Consider the following 21170-nt stretch of genomic DNA (forward strand, 5'->3'; position numbering starts at 1 on the left):
TTATTGATAAGGTTTGAAGATGATGAGATGTAGACAAATCTTACCGGTATTTCTTAAGGATAAAAATACTACTTTCTTAAAAATTCTCCTTACCAAATAAAAAACATAAATGGCAGAAAAACAAGTTTTAATAAAGTTAAAATTAACCACATGTTCTTATTCTTTCATTTTATTTCATTATATATTAAAGTTGAAAAATGAACACTCAACTTTTATTCACAACCACCAAACTTTAAAGTATACAAAAATATAGAATAGTTTTTTACTTTAAAACCATTTTTAACTAAGAGATATATTTTACTTATGTAATCTTTCATAGAACTATCAAACTATCGGTTAGAGTTCTATGACACCTTTTTATAATTAACAACTTAAGTTTTTGTAAGTCAAATTATGTTCGTTCGTCAAAATAACTCCAATTGTCAATGCAATCAATAACACTTTTGTGACTTTTATTTTGTTATCATTGATAATCTTATTTAAAAAAAAATAAAAAATAAATCTCCGTTTCTCTAATAAATAATTTACTATTTTTATTCAAATCCACGTGCTACAAATTGATTTTGAAACTCCATAAGCCAAAAGGTAATAATTTTTTTTTAGAACCAAAAAAAAAAAGAAGGTAATAGCTTGAAGTTAACTTTATGTTAGACCATTGCCTCTAACCAAAAAATAAAAAATTGAAGTCTAAAAAACAAACCTCTGAATCATTATCACCTACATAATCCACAATGCTTTGTAAATATTAAACTACAAATTACCATATTATAATAACTCCTTAACTTTAACTTCACGGGAGAGAAGAATTACCAACGAGCTTTAGCTCAATTGGTATTGTACGGAAAGTGAAAATTTGGGTCGGTGAAGGTCACAAAGTCTCAAGGTCAAATCCGATCTCAATCGTGTCTTACTACAATGACCCTTCAAGCCATGGGTTGTCTTCATAACAAAAGGTGGTAGGCTTGGACTTTTATTCGTTAGTGGACATATGAGATTGCCTTTTGTATAACACGTGCTTTTGTTCGTTTGTCATTAGAATAATTCCAAGAGAGAGACGTTTTGTTTGTCGGAGGTGACTACTCACAAGTCCTTGTTTATGTATTTATTAAATTAAATATAAAAAAAATAAATACCAACAAACACATGAAGCAGAAGCAGAAGCAGAAGCAGCAGCAGCAGCAGTAGTCGACTACTCTTATTGACTTGTTTCGTATATTCATTCAATCATTTAGGTTTAATGGATGGTCATTATTAATTTATAATATAACCTACTTACTGAAGCACAAAATCACTATACAAGATGATGATGTGGAAACCAGAGTTGATGTTGTTTCTAGCATTCAATTTCACCATCTTCATATTACTTGCAGATTCTGCGGTTCCAAAACAAGAAGGTAAAATTAATTTACACTCGAATCAACTGATTGCTATTATCTTTTAATTCTCAAATTTATGTTAATTACCTTAAATATGATCAGTGATTTCGTACCGTAATTTGTAAATGGATTGTATAATCTAATTGTATGCTTAAACTGAGAGGCAAGTAACTCTAGGTTTGGAGGTTAATTAGGCTGGCTTTTCATTTCAATTTGGGGTTTTAGATATTTAGACACCGGGACGTCATATACTACTTATATCCGGGCTCTGTCTAACATCTATACGACTGAGGCCTATGCAGATGTCAAATGATGCTGACGAAAACCTAAACGAGTTCCATAGCGTGTGTGTGTATACGAGTGAAGGAGAAAATTTTGAACAAGAGTGAGATATACGAGGCGTATAGGGCCTATATGAGTTGTATAGGCCCTAACAAACACGACGAGGATGGTGTTAGAATATAACACCCCTTTAGAAATGAAGTTGGATTTATTTTATTTATTCGAACCTATAGTATTTAGGGTTTTAGTATCGAGTCCATGGGCTCGGTTATCCTTATATATTGTAAGCTTCTATTGAATGGAGTGGAATTCAGTCTTTTAGCATCTTAAACATGATATTGTTTCTGTCAAAAGCTTGTGGATGTTTGGAAGTAAGCACCGAGGTTGAAACTATTTCTTTTTTATTGATTAAAATTAATTTTTTAATTTTTTTGAGATGGTGAAAGACTGAATTGCATTCAATACATTCAGTAGAGGGTTACAATATATGGAGATAAACCGAGCCCGTAGGCTAGATACTATAACCTTAAATACTATAGGTTCCAATAGTATTATGTAATTGTATTGTTTATTATAAACATTCTTTGAAGAACTTATCAATATTATCCATTATATTCTTGTTCAGTTGAAGGTCTTGAACAAACACTGACATTAATGGGTGCAACAAATTGGAGGCTTAATGGAAACTCGTGTCAGCTTGAAATGATAGACCAAGTGCCAAAGCCTCACCCTGAAGCTGAAGCCAAGGTCCAGTGTGACATAGATTGCAACAATGGAAACTCCACCAACTGTCATATCATAAACATGTAATATTCTCATTTTTCATTTCATTGCGTTTAGTTATCTTGTATTTCTCTCCATATAGTTTTTGAATCTAAAATCAATCTAAACCTATGTTTTTTTCGTTATTCTATTGTGTATCTGGAAATTGATATATAGAATACGATTTAGTAACATATAATTCTTAACTATAAAATGTTTTAATAAAAAACCAACGAGGCAATATCCAACTATCCAAGGAAGATATGAGTTTTGTCTAGTGAGGTCAAAGGGGCTACTTCTCACTAGGGGTGAAAACGAGCCGAGCCAAGATAGGCTTGTTTAGCTTACGAGAGCTTGAGCTCGGCTCGTTTTGAGCTCTATTTCTAAAGCTCGAGCTAAGCTCTTGAGTAGTTTTTCAAGCTCTAGCTTGGCTCTTTTTTCGTTTCTTTTTTTTAGTAACTAATTTATATAGATTTCGAGTTATTTTTTTATATATGTTAATTATAGTGTTTATATATAACATATTTTGTATTTTTAGTTATTTTTGTCATAATTCTATTCATCGTAATAGTCATTATACAAATACTAATTTAGTATACTAAAAAGGTTATATAAATAATAGGCTTGTTTACGTTTGCGAGTCAGCTCGAGGTTGAAAAGTGAAGACCGGGCTCGCATATTAATTATTTTAGGCTCAAGCTCGGACTCGAGCTCGTTTAAGGTTGGTTATAGTCGAGATTTTAGCGAGTCAATCTCGAGTAGCTCATGAGCGGCTTAAAAATCGTCTAGGATTGAACTTATGTAGATCATAAGTGTTTCCCTCATTTTTTTTATTACAAATATTCATATTTATATCAAGTTTAGGAAGCAATCTATTTGATAAAAATGCTTGATCCACATGTGTTTGTTTTGAACAATAGTAAAATGTTTCATAAGGATGATTTTTTATTACTATTAGATATAAAACTTGTTTGGTATGCGGAAGAATCTTTCACTTATGACATAATTTAAACGAAAAACTTCCCTTTTTCCATTTTGTTGGAAAGAAGTCCGTAAACAAGAATATACTTTCTTTGAATGTTCATCATATAATAACTCTCTTGCCTTTCTTAGAGGGTATTTTTGTCAATGCAGCACACATAAATATTATAGTCTAGTTGGTGTGCTTCCTTCTGAACTCCTAAAGCTTCCTTACCTTCAAACTATGTAAGCATTGGTCTTCTAGCTGCTGTGGATGAATGGCATATTAACAAGGCTAATGTATATTTAATTTTTGCAGCGATTTTGCTTACAATTACCTCGGTAGCTCCATACCGTCTGAATTGGGCTCATCACAGTTGCAATCAATGTAAAAAAAGAACTAACAATCTTTTTATATTACATTTTTTCTTGATTCAATAAACTATGAATCTTTTAGTTTATGTTTTTGCATTGAGCCATTGAATTTGCAGATCTCTTCTTGGAAACCGCTTTTCTGGAAAAATACCAGGTGAATTGGGGAATATTACAACTTTGACATATGTGTAAGTCTTATTTATTTTTTGTTACTAAAGGTCATATTTTTTGGGGGTGTGCATGGGTCGGGCTTTAGGCTCAAACCGAACCAAAAAGCGAAATTTCGGTTTTTGAGTTTTTGAAAACCGTTCGGTTTCGGTTCTCAGGCTGGGTTTGGTTTTTTCGTGTTTTGCTATTTGGGCTTAAGATTTGTAGGCAGGAAAATATTGGTCCAAAATAATGAATCCGGGCTTAAATATTTTTGTTAATGAATAATTAGATTATTATTATGCATTTGGGCTAAAATATTTGGGTTACACTATTTGTCAAATTATTATAAATTACTTAAAACTCATAATAAAAATGAAAACCTATAATTTGGTTGGTTTTTCGGTTATTATTACATGCAAAACCAGAACTGAACCAAAAGTTTGGTTTTCATGGAAACATAAAACCAAACCGTTACTTTCGTTTCGGTTTGTTATTTTGGGTTTCAGATCGGTTTTCCGGTTTCATGCACACCCGTAAATTATTTAGCTGATTACATCATAATATTGAGATGGTGGAATGTATTAGTGATATATAGTATTATTATATAAAGATTTGGTAGTCAATGTTGAATATTAGCCAAATATAGATTAGGCCCTTTGTACTCTATATATTCTGATATATTTGTGAATGAAAGGCATCGAACATTATTCACCATATTAACATGGTATCAGAGCCACCCAGGCTCTCTGCCACCTCCTGTACAAACCCTAGCCGCCACATCTAAACCCTTGTTCCAGATTTTCTTTTCCTTCCCAATTTCCAGTCCATATTACTGTTCACAGTTAAAAAAAAAAAAAAAAACTGTTTGTACTCTCTGTGCTGCATATGTCAGTTCATCCGATTGGAACTGCCAGCAACCAAATCAGCAAACTGTTGGCACCCCTCCTTGGGCTTCCCAGCATATCCCATCGACCCATCAGTAGGCTAAACCAGCAGCGTATTGGGCCCCCTTTCCACAGCAGCCAGCTTATCATTGTTGGGCCCCTTCTGCGCCATTTCCAAGACCAGACCAAGTTTTCAACACAATGTCATGACACCTTCTGGTCAGAATTGGTACCTGGACACTGGTGCCACCGCTCACATGTCAAACAACCCAGACAATTTTTCCTCTTATGTCAATAAGGGTATTTTTCGGAACATAATTGTAGGTAATGGCGCTCAGATCCCAATCCACGGAACCGGTAACCAAACCCTACCTTCACCTTACCCACCCCTACATTTATACAATATTCTTCATGTCCCAAACCTTATTAAAAATTTACTTTCTGTTCATCGGTTAACAACCGATAACAACATTTCAATTGAATTTGACCCATACGGTTTTGATGTGAAGGATTACGAGACCCGCACTCCTCTGCTTAGATGTAACAGCACTGGAGACCTCTACCCACTCACCTTCACCCCCCATTCCAAAGTTATCAGTCCTTCCACGTTTGCTGCTATCACTCAAGATCTCTGGCATCACCGTTGAACACCCGGGATCTCATATTTTGTCTTCCTTAAACAAAACCTTACCTTTTTCTTCTCGTAGTAAAAGCAATTCTTCAGTTTGCCAGTCTTGTGTTTTGGGGAAACATATTAAATTACCATTTGTTTCATCTACTTCTGTTACTTATTCACCTTTTGACATTGTTCACAGTGATATCTGGACCTATCCCGTTCTAAGTTCAGGAGGTCACAAATATTATCTATTGTTTTTAGATGATTATACTAATTTCTTATGGACTTATCCACTTGCAAATAAGTCCCAAGTCTTCCCCACGTTTCTTAAGTTTTATCAATTCATTAAAACTCAATTCAACACAACCATCAAGTCTTTTCAATGTGATAATGGTAAGGAATATGATAACAATTCCTTCAAACAATTTTGTGAAACCCACGGCATGATCCTTCGTTTCTCATGTCCATACTCCTCTTCCCAAAATGGTAAGTCTGAACGAAATATACATTCTATTAATAACATTCTTCGAACTCTTCTAGCTCACCCTTCTGTTCTGTTAAATTTTTGGCACCATGCCTTAGATTTAGCAACCTATTTACTCAATATCCTTCCAAGTCAAGTCCTCTCATTTGCCACTCCCACATACCGTCTATACAATCGTCACCTCTCATATTCTCATCTTCGTTTGTTTGGTTGTTTGTGCTATCCACTCATCCCATCCACCACTATCCATAAACTTCAAAAGCGTTCATCACCTTGTGTCTTTCTTGGTTACCCTAACACCCATCGTGGCTATAAATGCTATGATATGATCACTGGTCAAATTACTTTATCCCGACACGTAATATTTGATGAGACTATTTTCCCGTTTCATAATCGCCACATTACTCCTCCCAAGTATGATGTTTTTACATCAGATCTTCACCCATCTATATGGTATTCCTCACATCCAACCGACTCACATCCCTCCTCTACACAATCGTCCCTTCCCTCATCTCCCCCACTGCAAACCCCATCTCCAAATGCTAGCAGCTCCTCTCCTCAACCTGCTCCTACCACCACTACCCTACAACCACCAAATACACCATCCACCACATACCCTATCACTTACTCCTGACGCTCGAAACCTCCTGTCCCTACCCAACCTACTGCTCCGAAACCTGCTGTCCCTGCCTAACCTACTGCTCCGGAACCTCCTGTCCCTACCCAACCTATGGTTCCAGCCCCCCCTCTCAATCCTCCTCCATCCCGTACAATTACTACTCGTAGTATGTCGGGCATCTCCAAACTTAGACAACCGTTCTTTAATCTCCACACTTCTACCATTTCCCCTCTACCACGCAACCCCACAGCAGCCTGGCTGACCCGGATTGGAAGAGTGCCATGCTCGATGAGTTTCGTGCCCTTATCGATAATAAGACATGGGATTTGGTACCACGGAATCCAAACATGAATATTGTGAGAAGTATGTGGATTTTTCACCACAAGACACGCTTAGATGGCTCTTTAGAAAGGTATAAAGCCCGTTTAGTATGTGACGGGAGATCTCAACAGGTCGGGGTGGATTGTGGAGAAATATTTAGTCCTGTGGTGAAACCGGCCACCATCCGGACCGTTCTAAGCATTGCGGTTTCAAAATCATGGCCTATTCATCAATTGGATGTAAAGAATGCGTTTCTTCATGGGAAACTTAATGAAACCGTGTACATGCATCAACCCATGGGATTCCGGGATGCACGTTATCCTGGCCATGTGTGCTTATTGAAGAAATCCCTTTACGGCCTAAAGCAAGCGCCAAGGGCGTGGTATCAACGCTTTGCCGAGTATGCTTATTGTATGGGATTTCAGCAAAGTCGTGACAACTCTCTTTTCGTCTATCACCATGGTTGTGACATGGCTTATATTTTGCTATACGTGGATGACATTCTGCTCGTTACTTCTTCAGATGTACTTCGCCAACGGTTTATGAACCTTTTGGCAAACGAATTTGCCGTGAAAGATCTAGGCCCAATCAGTTACTTTCTAGGGGTGGCGGTTGCTAAACATCCTAACCAGTCTTTATTTTTAAACCAGCAAAAGTACGCCACTGAGATTCTCCATCGTGCGGGTATGACCACTTGTAAACCCACAGTCACCCCGGTCGACACAAACCAGAAAATGAGCTCCACAGATGGCACTCCACTTGAAACTGCAACTGAATATTGCCAACTGTGTGGAGCACTACAGAATCTCACTTTCACCAGACCTGATATTAGTTATGCGGTTCAACAAGTTTGCATGCATATGCACGCTCCACGATCGACACACATGAATGCCCTTAGACGCATTTTGCGCTTTATTCAAGGGACTTTAAATTATGGGCTAACCATTAATTGGTCAGATACTTTTTCCCTCGTTTCCTACACTGATGCTGATTGGGCAGGCTGCCCGGATACTCGGAGGTCGACCTCGGGTTATTGCGTTTACATGGGGGACAATCTTCTTTCATGGTCCTCCAAAAGACAGCCTACACTTTCACGATCTAGTGCTGAAGCGGAATACAGAGGTGTCGCAAATGTTGTCTTTGAAACGTGTTGGGTGCGCAATTTACTAGGTGAACTTCATCATCTTCCATCAAAAGCAACACTTGTTTATTGCGACAATGTGAGTGCGGTCTATTTATCCACAAATCCGGTGCAACATCAACGAACGAAGCACATCGAAATCGACATACATTTCCTTCGCGAAAAGGTAGCTTGTGGCCAAGTCCGGGTCCTCCACGTTCCCTCTCGTTTTTAGATCGCTGACATTTTCACAAAGGGTCTTCCACGAGTTCTTTTTGAAGACTTCAGATCCAGTCTCAACATTCGGCCTCCTCCCGTTTCGACTGCGGGGTTGTATTAGTGATATATGGTATTATTATATAAAGATTTGGTAGTCAATGTTGAATATTAGCCAAATATAGATTAGGCCCTTTGTACTCTATATATTCTGATATATTTGTGAATGAAAGGCATCGAACATTATTCACCATATTAACAGAATGAAATACCAACCTTATTTTAATTGGTCTTAAATAACTTATCAACATTAATTCAAGGAGTACATATGTATAATGTTATTATATGTAGTGATGCAACGATATATATATTAAACAGGAACCTTGAAGCAAATAACTTATCTGGGACCGTTCCATCTGAACTGGGAAAGTTAATTAATTTACAAACAATGTAAGTCTGATCAACCCTCATTTTATTTGTTTTTTTATTAATCATTTATATTCTGTTTTTTTTAATACTTTTCTTCAGGATTTTGTCATCAAACCGGTTAACAGGAACATTGCCACCGCCCCTTGCTGAATTAACAAATTTGAAAGATTTGTAAACACTTTCACATTAAGATAATTTATCAAGTTTTACATAGTAATAAACGTTAATGAAAGTTTATAGAATTTTTATTTTTATCGTACAGCCGGATAAGTGACAACAACTTCAGTGGATCTATACCTAATTTCATAGAGAATTGGAGATTGCTGAATAAACTGTAAGCTCAGATTTAATCATCATGAATACTGAATTAAACACTAACATATGTAATTCTGCAGCTAATTTATTCCTCTTCAACTTTTTTGTATTCATTTTTGAAGAGAACTAGTTGGGACAGGGCTTTCGGGACCAATTCCTCCATCCATTTCCATTCTGAATTTAACTGATTTGTGAGTGTAAATAATTAACATCATATGATCCCCCCCCCCCCCACCCTGTTAACTATTTTGTCTGATGAGAAATGACTATTACTGTGCAGGAGAATCTGTGAAATAAGCGGACCAACTCAGAGATTCCCTCCATTAGAAAATGCTACTGGCTTACTAACACTGTATGTAAAAGGTTCTGGTTTATATTGGAGAAATTGGATTATTTATGAAATGCTATAAGTTTCTAATAATATCTGACACAATGAATATACATAAATTCAATGCACTTTTGTTCTGGTGTACAGTGTGTTGAGAAACTGCAACATTTCTGGAGAGATACCTGCTTATATTTGGCAAAGGCGAGATCTTCAATTATTGTAAGTAGCACATCCGATGATTCCACTGATATAATGGGCAAATATGTTGTGTGTGTGGGATCACAAGATCTCTTTATTGGGCAGCTGTAATAGCGTTTTAAAAATATGGGTTGTGTTCTGGTAAGCAATATAATTATTGGCATCTATTATACTGTTAACTGTACAGGGATGTGAGCTTTAACAAGATAATAGGAGGAATATCCAGTGACATCACTGGTAGAAGCTTGCCTTACGTGTAAGTATATTTATGTATAGTTATATATATAAGCATGTATATGTATACATATGTGCATATGTATATTTCTCATTTATTAGACATGTGAGGCGATCTGAATAGGTTTTTGACTGGCAACATGCTAAGTGGAGATATACCGGACGCACTTTTGATGGAAGGAGCTACCATGTATGTCTTTTTCATGCTGCTTTACTTTAATGCTTAATAATTGATTAACTTTCAGCTTCAAAATTGTTGTCGCTTCATCTAATTTTGAGAAAAAAAAATTTTAAATCTAGTCAATCTTGTAAGGTATAACAATGCCTTGATATGACAATTTCTACATAAGAATGTGATCATTTGGATTTTATTTTATTTCAAATGGCTCAATTAAGAAAAAAATTAGCTAAAAGAGGACAAAATGAAAGTTGAACACTTTCCTATTGTCTATTTTATAGGGCATACAACCTCCTAAATCGATTTTACACAAAGGTTTGGATTATTGTTATAACATGTTTGTTTGTATGATCATAATTAATGCATAAATGCTACTACTTTCTAGAAATGGAAAAAAAATGTTTTTCATGTCAACCGTTTTGACCTGTACTAAAAATATTCTTTTCAGCCTAAATGCATTTTGACTTTTAACAAATACCATAAGAAAAGGAATTTTTTTTGACATGCAACACGATTGAGGTGAATTTTGAATTGAAACTTATTCCATTTTATTTGTCAAGTCAAATCCATATCCCTATGGTTGGAGTAATGATAATGATCTATTTTAGTATTTTTATAACTTGCACATTACATGTTAACCACTGATACAATAATATTAACACTGCTTTCATCATTTGTTTGATTTCATTTGATTTAGTGATCTATCCTACAACAATTTCACTTTGCAAGGGCCGGATCGACCTACATGCCGACCCAACATGTGAGACAACTTATCTATTTAGCCTTCATATTTAACTTCATATGCAACTTTTGACATGTTTTTCAAGTTGGTAACACAGATCCGTTTTTTATGTTCGTATCAGGAATCTATTCCTTAACCTGTTTAAGAGTTCTTCATCGAGGAACACATTGTAAGTATAACGTGTTGGTTTAGTTAGTTCTTTGAAATCACAATGCCTGTCTTTCATTATTTACATTAATGTCATAATAGAAAGGGATATACTTCCATGCGCAGAGGATGCCAAGGGTCCTAGATGTAAGTGGTTTATACCTGAGCACACATATTTGAATTTAGAGTAAATTATGCTTTTAGCCCTGGTGCCGAAAAAACCTTTTAGTCTAAAAGTTCTCATTTGGCTTTTTAATCACTGAGGTTTCATTCACCTTTTAATTAAAGGCAGCCGTCTAACTTTTATGTTAAATGGAAGGGCATTTTGGTCTTTTAACGCATAGGGACTAACTATGTAACTTACAAATAATTTCATAATAGGGGACTGTTTTTGTAATTTACCCAACATAATAAATAACTGAAAAAATTTAAAAATAAAACAACTTAAAGCTGCACCTTTCCCCCCATTTGAACTTTTGGACTAAAAGGGCTATTTTGTCCAAAACACAAGGACTAAAAGTGTAATTTACTTTTGAATATATTTTAGTATTGTAATAATTTGTTAATGTTTCTCCATCTTGTTTTTGAACCCAATATGATGGAAGTTAAGGTTTCTTCAAATTCCATTTTTGGAGTGATATAGATGAAAACATAAAAATTCCTACTAATAATTGAATAACTAGTAGCTCAACTTAGAAAGTCAGATATTCATACGATCATTTTCATTCATATGTTACTACACTATTGATTTTAAACTTTTGAGTTAGGTTTACCTATATTAAATGTCTGGTCCCTTAAGTATAAAAAATTACACAGGTGGTTCTCACTGTTCACTGATGGTAACACAGATTTTAAGTTTTCTTGATAAATTTAAAAGATGACCAAAATCCTCTTATATTAAAAATAAAATGGTGGGACCCATTTAAAAAACACAAAACAAATATATAAAAAAGTTTTGAAGTTAGATTCTGTTTATGTGAAGTTAAAATTGACCAAAATACCTTATTTAAGACGTTAGTGGGTTCCATTTATGTGAATTGGCATTTACTATTATCATTTGGTTATTTATAACAGATGGATGTTCCTTACACGTTAACAGTGGAGGAAATGATTTAACAGTTAAAGAAAATAATAAAGACGTTCGTTATGAAGGAGACGCCTCGTTTGATGTTGGTGCTGGAAGTTTCCATACAAGCCGTAATAACAATAATTGGGGACTTAGTAGCACTGGAGACTTCCTTGATGACTATATTCAAACAAACCTTTACGTAGCATCGTTGCAAAATAATGCAACAAACAATCTACCTTCTCTTTACACAACCGCACGCCTGTCTACTCTTTCTCTCACTTATGTCAGTTATTGTTTACAAAATGATGATTATATTGTTAATCTCCACTTTGCTGAAATACAGTATACTAATGATACTACATACAGAAGTCTCGGTAGGCGGATATTTGATATCTATATACAGGTAATAATCCGATTAAATTTGACGATTTTTTGGAATAAATTACACTTTTCGCACTTTAGGTATATAGCAGATTTCAGGTCTCATCCTTAAACTAAGGAAATAACAGAACTTGTCTTTTATGGTCAAATTTGTTTAGAGTTTACACATTTCGTCCTTTCCACCAGTGGGCGATAATTATTTTTGTTAATTCAAGTCATGTGCCTTGCACATGAGGGTAGTTTATATATATATATATAGGGGAGGGTTATAGTAAAAAGTAGTTTCCTAGGAAGACTAAGAATAAATCATAGCCATTGGATCATGTTAATCAATGGTTGAGATCTAAAATTACCAAAGCCGACATAGTTTCTAGAATTACTCTCACCATTATAACCGACATAGTTTCCTATAATTATTCTTTTACCATAGGTTTTAATGCCAAATGTCAAAAATCTATTGGTTCTTACCATTCCTAGGAAACTCTTTATTCTTATTTGAACCTACATATATATATATATATATATATATATATATATATATATATAATTTTGTTAAAAGTGTGAAAGACTGATTTGCCCTTATTTGCAAGGCACATGACTGGACTTAATAGAAAAAGTTTTGACTTTCATTAGTGGAAAGGTAAAAAACCAATTTGCCAATGCGGGTAGGTTTCAGTTTTTTAAAAAGACTGATTTGCCCTCATGCGGAACACACATGACTAGACTTAACAGAAAAAATTAACCCACGTTAGTGGAATGGGTAAAAAGACCAATTTGCCCATGAGGGTTGTTTTCAAAGTTATTTTATTTATTGAAATGGTAAAAAACCAATTTACCCTCACATGCAAGGCACATGACTGGACATAACAGGAAAAATAACGACTGTTAGTGGCAAGGATGAAACTTTTAAACAAATTTGAATATAAAGGACTGTTTCTTTTATTTCCTTAGTTTAAGTACGAAACCTGATATTTTCTACACACGTAAAGGACGATAAGGCAATTTGTTCATAACTTTGTTTTATTTTCGCCTAGATGTTAATTTTTTATTTTAATTTTTTTGGTATTTTAGGGAAAGCTTGTTAAAAGGGACTTTAATATTGAAAATGAGGTTGGGATAGGAAGGCCTCTTGTGGTACCATTCAATGCAAGTGTGGTAAATAACATATTAGAGATACGGTTTTATTGGGCTGGTAAAGGGACTTCACGGTTTCCCAAGAGGGGACGTTATGGACCCCTCGTATCGGCTATCTCTGTCAACCCATGTGAGTATAAAGCATGATTGTGTTACTGAGTCAGTTTTTGTTACAATTTATATGTTTATTATGGTTTTATGAGAATCATGTTTCTTTATGTGAGGCCAATAAGCATAAATCAAGCTACTTATTATAGACTCTTATCATCCTGTTGACATTCTTGTGTCTGTTGTTTACTCTCATACTGGCTTATTAGTAAACTCTTGCAAAAGCAGATTCTAAAACCTGTTCAGTTGATGATCATCATGGGGGGACAAACGCTGTTGCTTATGTCGGTTTTTCAGTTACTGGGTTGTGTCTCGTGATGATAATCATTGGTGCCATCTGGTGGAAATGGTTTTCAAAAGGCAGAAAAAAGAATGAGGGTACGGCTCTTTTTCTTCCTTTTTTTTTTCTGATGTTATATATGCATAGGCAATGGGATCTAGGGGTGTTCTAACTTAACCGCCCAAACCGAGGCAAGTCGGCTGGTATGATATTCAAACAGTTTGCATCATGGTTTGGCAGTTTTAACGGTTCGGTCGTTTGAAATTGGGAGCCGGCTATTTGACATTTGTTATTTAAATAATTCTTTTCATTTTTGGAATATGTAGTTATATGTATGCATTATAATCGTTAAGTGTCTTTATCATTTCAAAATTTTAAAACTAATGTTTTAGAAAAAAATAATAAAAGGTTCAAACTGCCAAGACGAACGGTTGAATAGGTAAAACCATCCGGATTGGCAAGTTTGGCCAGTTTAAGATCCAAACAGGGCGGTTCGCATCTCAGTTTTCACGATTTGGCTGTTTTAACTGTTAGGTCAGTTTGAATAATGGAACCAGCTGCTTGACATTTATTATTTTATATTTCTTTTCATTTTTGGAATATGCAGTTATGTATATGTATTATTATAATCATTAAGCATCTTTATCATTTAAATTTCTAATACAAACTAGTGATTTAAAAAAATATATTTAAAAAAATTCAAACCACCAGAACCGAACCATTAAAATCGGTAAAACCATCTGGTTTGAGATCCAAACGGTTTGGTTCATGACTCAGTTTTCACATATTGGCGGTTTTAACGGTTCGTTAAACTGGCCAGTCCAGACCGTAAACATCTCTAAGTGTTGGAATCTATGTCTGATGTTTTCGTATCATGCAATATTAATGTTGATGATGTGCTTTGAACAGATTTTCAAGATGTCGAACTAAAAACCATATCATTCTCTTTCAAACAACTAAAATCCGCTACAAGAAACTTTAACATAACAAGCAAAATAGGTGAAGGCGGCTTCGGACCTGTTTACAAGGTAATAATCTAGCATGCAGTAGATATGTTATGATTTTATTTATGTATAAAAAACTAAAACTATATTGTATAACATTACAGGGTACATTATGCGACGGCACCGTAGTTGCTGTGAAGCAGCTTTCTTCTTATTCAAGGCAAGGAAACCGTGAATTCTTAAACGAGATTGGCGTGATATCGTGTTTACAACACCCGAATCTTGTGAAACTTCATGGATGCTGTATTGAAGAAGATCAATTGTTGCTTGTATACGAGTACATGGAAAACAATAGCCTTGCAAATGCACTCTTTGGTTAGTGTTTATTACTTAATCATACTCTTTCTTTATTTGCTATCTTTTTTACTCGGATGGTCTCTGTGGTGTGTCCATATTGCAAGTTTGGTTCTCTAGTTTGAAAATTTTACATGTATGGTGCCAATTATTTTGAAAGCATAACGTTGATGGTCCTAGAAATGGATCGTTAGTTTTTCGAGTTAAGTGTATGTGAAATGACTAAACGACATTTACTACTAAAAAAATAAAATTAAAATTTTAATAACTATAGGCCTCACAATATAAGTTTTGTAGTTGTGTGTAATTTCATAAACTCAAGGACCAAATTTGCATAACGAACATACCACAGGGACCATCCGAGTAATTAGCTCTTAATATTATTATTTTTTTAATTATTTTGATTCTTATTCACATGTAAGATGCTTATTTGTAGATGGGAATGAAAGTGAATTGATGTTGGATTGGGCAACACGGTTTAAAATTTGTGTTGGAATCGCGAGAGGTTTAGCTTTTCTTCATGAAGAATCGAGACTTAAAACTGTACATAGAGATATTAAAGCTACCAATGTGCTTCTTGATAAAGATCTTAATCCTAAAATATCAGACTTTGGATTGGCTAGGTTACACGAGGATGACCGGACTCATGTTAGCACACGCGTTGCTGGAACAATGTACTTCTTTCTTCATTTAATCTCTAACAGGTCAAATTGGCAGAGTAAAAGATAGTTAAAAAGAAAAGGGATCGTAATTCATAAGTCACCCAACGTGTATTTATAGTGCATGGAATTTTCTAAATTATTATGTTATATTTAGTAATTAAATGACCTGTTTTGAGTATTATGGAAGAGTGAGGAAAACCATTAACATTTTTTGTTGTAGAGGATATATGGCACCGGAATATGCACTTTGGGGTCACTTGAGTCACAAGGCGGATGTATATAGCTTTGGAGTTTTGGCTTTGGAAATTGTGAGTGGGAAAAGTAATAACAGATACATACCAAACAACAATAGTGTTTGTCTTCTTGATTGGGTACTAATCCATATCTTTACTTCTGTTAAATATGTGTGTGCAGCGGCTTGCTCTTTTTTAGAACCAATACTATCTTGAGAAATACAATAACTGCATAAAATGTGTACATTTCGCTTCAATTAACATGGTAAAATTGAGAAAGTGTTTATTTGTCTCTTGCTGCTCTTTCTTTGTCTTTGATTTGATCCCAGCTTTGTAGAATTCTCACATTACACACACACACACACGTAGTGGTGGGTTAAAGTAAAAAGGAGTTAGTTTTCTAGGAAAAGTAAGATCTAGGATCCAATGGTTGAGATTACTAGTTTCCAAAATAGCAAATAGTTTCCTAGGATTTAGGATTTATGCTACATAGTTCACTAAATACGCTCGCATAGTTTTCCTAACTCCAAATTGTATGTCCTTCCTACTTTTCCTAGAAAACTATGCATTTTTATTTTAACCCTTTTCTATATATGTATGTACGTATAAAAAAGATGTGCACGTATGCATGTAAATGTGAATATTTCCATTTAGATAAAAGCTATTAATGTTATATTATCTAATTATAACTCTTTTAAAAAGATTGAAATCTACATACATTTTAGTAAATTTATGTAATAAATAGTAAACATTTTAGCGCAGTTCTCAACATGTTATTGGTTCTGAAATCAATGCTTTTCTATATGTGTTTGTGTGTACATACCTTGATTTTAAAAGGTGAGGGGCGCTATGGAAATTGCATCAATGTGCTTGATGTGTGTGCATACCTTGATTTAAAAGGCGAGTGCCTGGCGGCACTTTGGAAATTGCATCATGTGCTTGATGCGGTGCCTCACGTAATTCTGGGTCAAATAGGGTTTAAAGGAGGCGTATATGTAAAACAACCAACAGAATGAAGAATTTATGTAATGTTTACTTAATAAAATGATTGATATGCAAGCATATGGAGTTAAGACATAGCTTCTGGTTGTAAATAAAGCTTATTTGGTTGTACATTGAGCTGCGCCTCGGATTTTATGATCTAAACGCCTCACGCTTTTTCAAACCAAGATAACATACATGCATACATACATATAGATATCTACATGCTTTTCATATGGAATAATATGAGGTTTGAGGGGTGAATATTGGTTGCTGGCTTGTTGGTTGCAAACTAAAAAGCAGTACAAGGAGCTATTTGACAAGAGGCTAGAAGATAAGATCAACAAAGTAGAAGCAGAAACCGTGGTGAAAGTGGCAATCTTGTGCACAAATGGATCTTCTTCAATGAGGCCTACGATGTCCGAGGTTGTCAGTATGCTTGAAGGCAGAACACCTGTTCCTGATCCATCTCCACCAGCATTAGGTTCCTTTGAGGATTTAAGATTCCAAACTATGAGAGGGAGTCTTGAAGAAAACTCTAGAAGTCAATATTCCGCTTCATCTTCAAATGATCAGTTTGAAGTCAGATCCGTTGACACTAGATCGTATTAATAGCATCAATCTTTCACATTTTGTCGTGTTTTTTGTATGTAGTTTCAAGTTATTTGGTCCATTGTTTGTAAAGAATGTAGTTTTTGATTTTGGACCGTCCCGATGAGTCGTGCTACCTTGTAAAAATAGGGTATTGTGACATTTTTATGGTATTTGTTTTGCACAGAAAGGCAATGAGCTTCAATCTGAACTGCAAGTGAGTCATGTACCAAATAAATATGATTTGGCAAGTTTACTTGTCACTTGTAAATTTAAGTAATGGACTGACTACATCAGTACTTGTTAGCTGAATCTAATAATTATGGTGAACGAGAAGACTCGATTATCCATTTAGAACTCGACTGGTGTATTTCTTTACTAAATTTGGTGGTAATCACAGACGGTAACTTCAGTGTTAAATTAGTCTTAACAAAAAATATATAGCAGCTCATTTATTCAAATTGAATTGGAATAATGGGCATAATAAACATTGGGTCATTGATTTATCATGCCAAAATGGTAGTGTTTTGATGATCTAACACGATACTGAAGTAAGGCATTTTACAAAGCATTCAAATAAGTTTTCATGCCAAAATGGTAGTGTTTTGATGATCTAAACCGAGAAACACACCATACTCATTACTAGATATTGCTTTAAAATGTTTTTTTATTCAAAAACCTATAAAGTGTGGGTGATCATCTACATATGATTGAACAGAGGGCGGTCATTGAGCGAGACCGACCTTTGAGTGGAGCGTCTTAAACTTTTATGAAATACCTACTCTACCCGAAATAGATCTATAATAAGGTAATAGAGATAAATATACATGTATAATCTTAAAATTTAAAATAATTTTTGGTTGAGAGTCTATGCCAATATTCATGGAATCGGTTTCAAAATTTTATGGCGTATAGTGTCAAAATTTTCATAAAGGTTGGTGTCAAACTTTTTCTTAAAAGTTGCTCAGGATTATATCACATATATACTAAAAATGCATGTCGCACAGTTGCACCAAATACCGAAGATTAGGGCCTGTTGATTCAAATCTGTATTTATTTTCTCGGCCTAAAGTTCCAATTGACCATATCCTTGTTCTCAATCCCAATTAAGCGTCCAGATTCAAGTATTCAACAAAATAACTAATGCCAAGACCATCACATAATAATTTATATTACAAACATTGATTTAGAAAGGTGAACCCCAAAAAGTAAACTCATACAGCAGCACTTACATAATTTAGGAGATGATGGAAGCACATATGGTTTGCAATTGATGTAGCATCATCTCATACTGATCTGCACCTGCAAGCTCGAGAAATTGACTTGCGTTCTCAATCTCATTTTCAATTTTCTGCAGGTCGTTCTTATGGATCTTTTTCTCTGTACGCTGCTTGTCTATGTTCATGATTTTTGATTCAACGTCATATATATATTGTTCCAAGGCATTGCGAGCACACACCTTCTTTTTAAACTCTTGATCCTCAAGCCTATACTTTTCGGCATCTTTTCAATCTCTTCACTGGAAAGCCTTCCCTTGTCGTTAGTAACCACCATCTTCCCGGCATCCTTTGTTGCTTGGCGTTGAGAATCATTAAACCGTGTACAATTTCAGTCTGCACTGTTGCGTCACTAAATCTCTTTCCAATCAATCGTTTAGCATCAAAGATAGGATTCATAGCGACCTGGTTCCTCGCACCTTCACGGATTAGACGTTCAGCTTGTGTGAAAGCAACGCATGATGGTCGTTTGGTATGATCTGAACTTGGCCATGTTGCCAAATTCCCACACAAGAGTATGTTGTTCCAAGGTCGATACCAATTGCGGGTGCAACTCCATTATTGATCTCAACTTCTCCTTGCCCGGCCATACTCTGTCAACATCAAATGAAATAAACCTACGTCAAAAAGCAAAGGGTTTAATATTGGATTCAATATCTAAATGTATCTTAAGTTACCTTATTTTGTAGCCCTCTTCATGTTTACACTTAATCTTCCTCTACTATTAATTAAAATATGCAAATGCTTATGAAATACCCGCAATTTTGTTTGATGTTTTCAAATTTATACTACTTGCAAGCATATTTTTTAACAGCGATTAGAACTACCCACAATACCTGAGTGAGTATAGCAGGCCGTCTCCAAGGTTTCAAGTGCCCAAAACGAGTACTAATAAATAAATGACCCTTCTATAATTTTTTTCCCAAAACTGATTGTCCGTTACTGATTTACTTCATTACCAGGCTCAGACCTAATGTTCCTGATTTACTTCATTACTAGGCTCAGACCTAATAACATTTTATTATTTATTAGATTGTTTAATGCTTAGTAAACTTATTCGTATTTTTTTTGTACTTATTGGTGTTTCCTATCAACCATTTTCGGCCCAATTCCCAAATAGTGTTCAAAAATATTATATTTATAAATTATATATTTTTTTAAAAATCATGGTGCCCTAGACGGCGTGTATGGGACCGTTCATACGGAGTCAGTATTACTGAGTGTCACATTCCACGCCTATTCACCCTGCCCACCACTTTAGAGCATTCCCAACACATCCTCTAAAATTATGTGAGGAGTGTTTGTAAATTATAGGGTATTGTTGTGAGTGTAAATTATAGGGTGGAGAGAGAAAAGATGGTGAATTTGGGGAAAAGGTAGTGATTTTTTTGTAAATTATAAGGTAGAGAGAGAAACTGTAATGAAAAAGGTATAAAAAATATTATTTAATTGGATAGGAGAGATAAATGTAGTGTTTTTTAGTATAATTATATGATATATTTGGATATAGGGATAGGGAACGGGACGAGAATGCTCTTAGACCTTATGATGATCCCGAGCCTTAGGAATTTTTTTTTAAAATAGGAAAGAGGAAAAGCACAAAATTGTTTTTAGGAGAGAGAAAGATTGTTGATTAAAAATAGGAAAAATGGCAGATCTCAGATTACACGTAGGGGATGTCAGTTTTTGTCTGGTGATGTGGACGAGGACCACGTGTTCCGCCATTTGAAATGACGGATCATGAATATTTTATTCGTGTTCCGCCATTTCAAATGACGGATTTCAGTTGGCAGCTGACCACCGGTCACCTAAATATTTTTGAGTTACATCCGCCATTTCAAATGACGGATGTGAACAGTAATTGTACTTCCTATGAACCACCTATGTATTTTTTATTATATTTCGGTGACATCCGCCATTTGAAATGGCGGATGTGAACATTACTTCGTACCTCCTATGTCCCAAGGATTCTATGTATTTTATTATATTTCGGTGACATCCGCCATTTCAAATGACGGATGTGAACAGTAATCCGTACTTGACATGACAACTCCTCTTTATCATTTTAAACAACTTTTAAAGTTTATTTTTTTATATTAAAAAGGAGGGGTTCGTTTTTTTATACTAATGCAAGAGTGATTAGTATTATTAAAAATTCTATTATATATGTATTTTATTATATATGGATTTACCCTTTATTATTAAAAATTCTAATAATTAGCACTATGTAACAGATGATCTATAATTTTGCCTCTATGTAATAGAACCACACATTTAAATTGCTATTGAACTCTTACAAACAGCATAATACCTTGACATAAATATCATGAAGACTATCACATATTTTAATTATATATATATATATATATATATATATATCGAAGATGATGGCATTGAAAAATAAAAAAAATAAAAAGCAA

The 21170-nt window shown here is 34.8% G+C and overlaps 1 protein-coding gene across 1 annotated transcript; it reads left to right on the forward strand.

Moving 5' to 3' along the window:
* The first annotated feature begins 1287 nt into the window (after positions 1-1287).
* Positions 1288-17717, forward strand: LOC143613992 (putative LRR receptor-like serine/threonine-protein kinase RFK1). The gene is made up of 24 exons (XM_077087557.1): positions 1288-1394; positions 2284-2464; positions 3555-3626; positions 3700-3768; positions 3872-3943; positions 8544-8615; positions 8694-8765; positions 8857-8928; positions 9032-9100; positions 9190-9261; positions 9385-9456; positions 9623-9691; positions 9794-9859; positions 10545-10607; positions 10711-10758; positions 10843-10883; positions 11811-12208; positions 13258-13450; positions 13657-13806; positions 14618-14736; positions 14817-15027; positions 15443-15680; positions 15889-16038; positions 17158-17717. Exons 1-24 carry the CDS (start codon positions 1301-1303, stop codon positions 17492-17494), a joined length of 3000 nt encoding a protein of 999 aa, XP_076943672.1. The 5' UTR covers positions 1288-1300; the 3' UTR covers positions 17495-17717.
* Positions 17718-21170: the final 3453 nt, after the last annotated feature.

This window comes from Bidens hawaiensis, unplaced genomic scaffold, assembly GCF_021521415.1.
Source record: "Bidens hawaiensis isolate Kalapana, Puna unplaced genomic scaffold, B.hawaiensis_p1.1 tig00038602_1, whole genome shotgun sequence".
NCBI lineage: Eukaryota > Viridiplantae > Streptophyta > Magnoliopsida > Asterales > Asteraceae > Bidens > Bidens hawaiensis.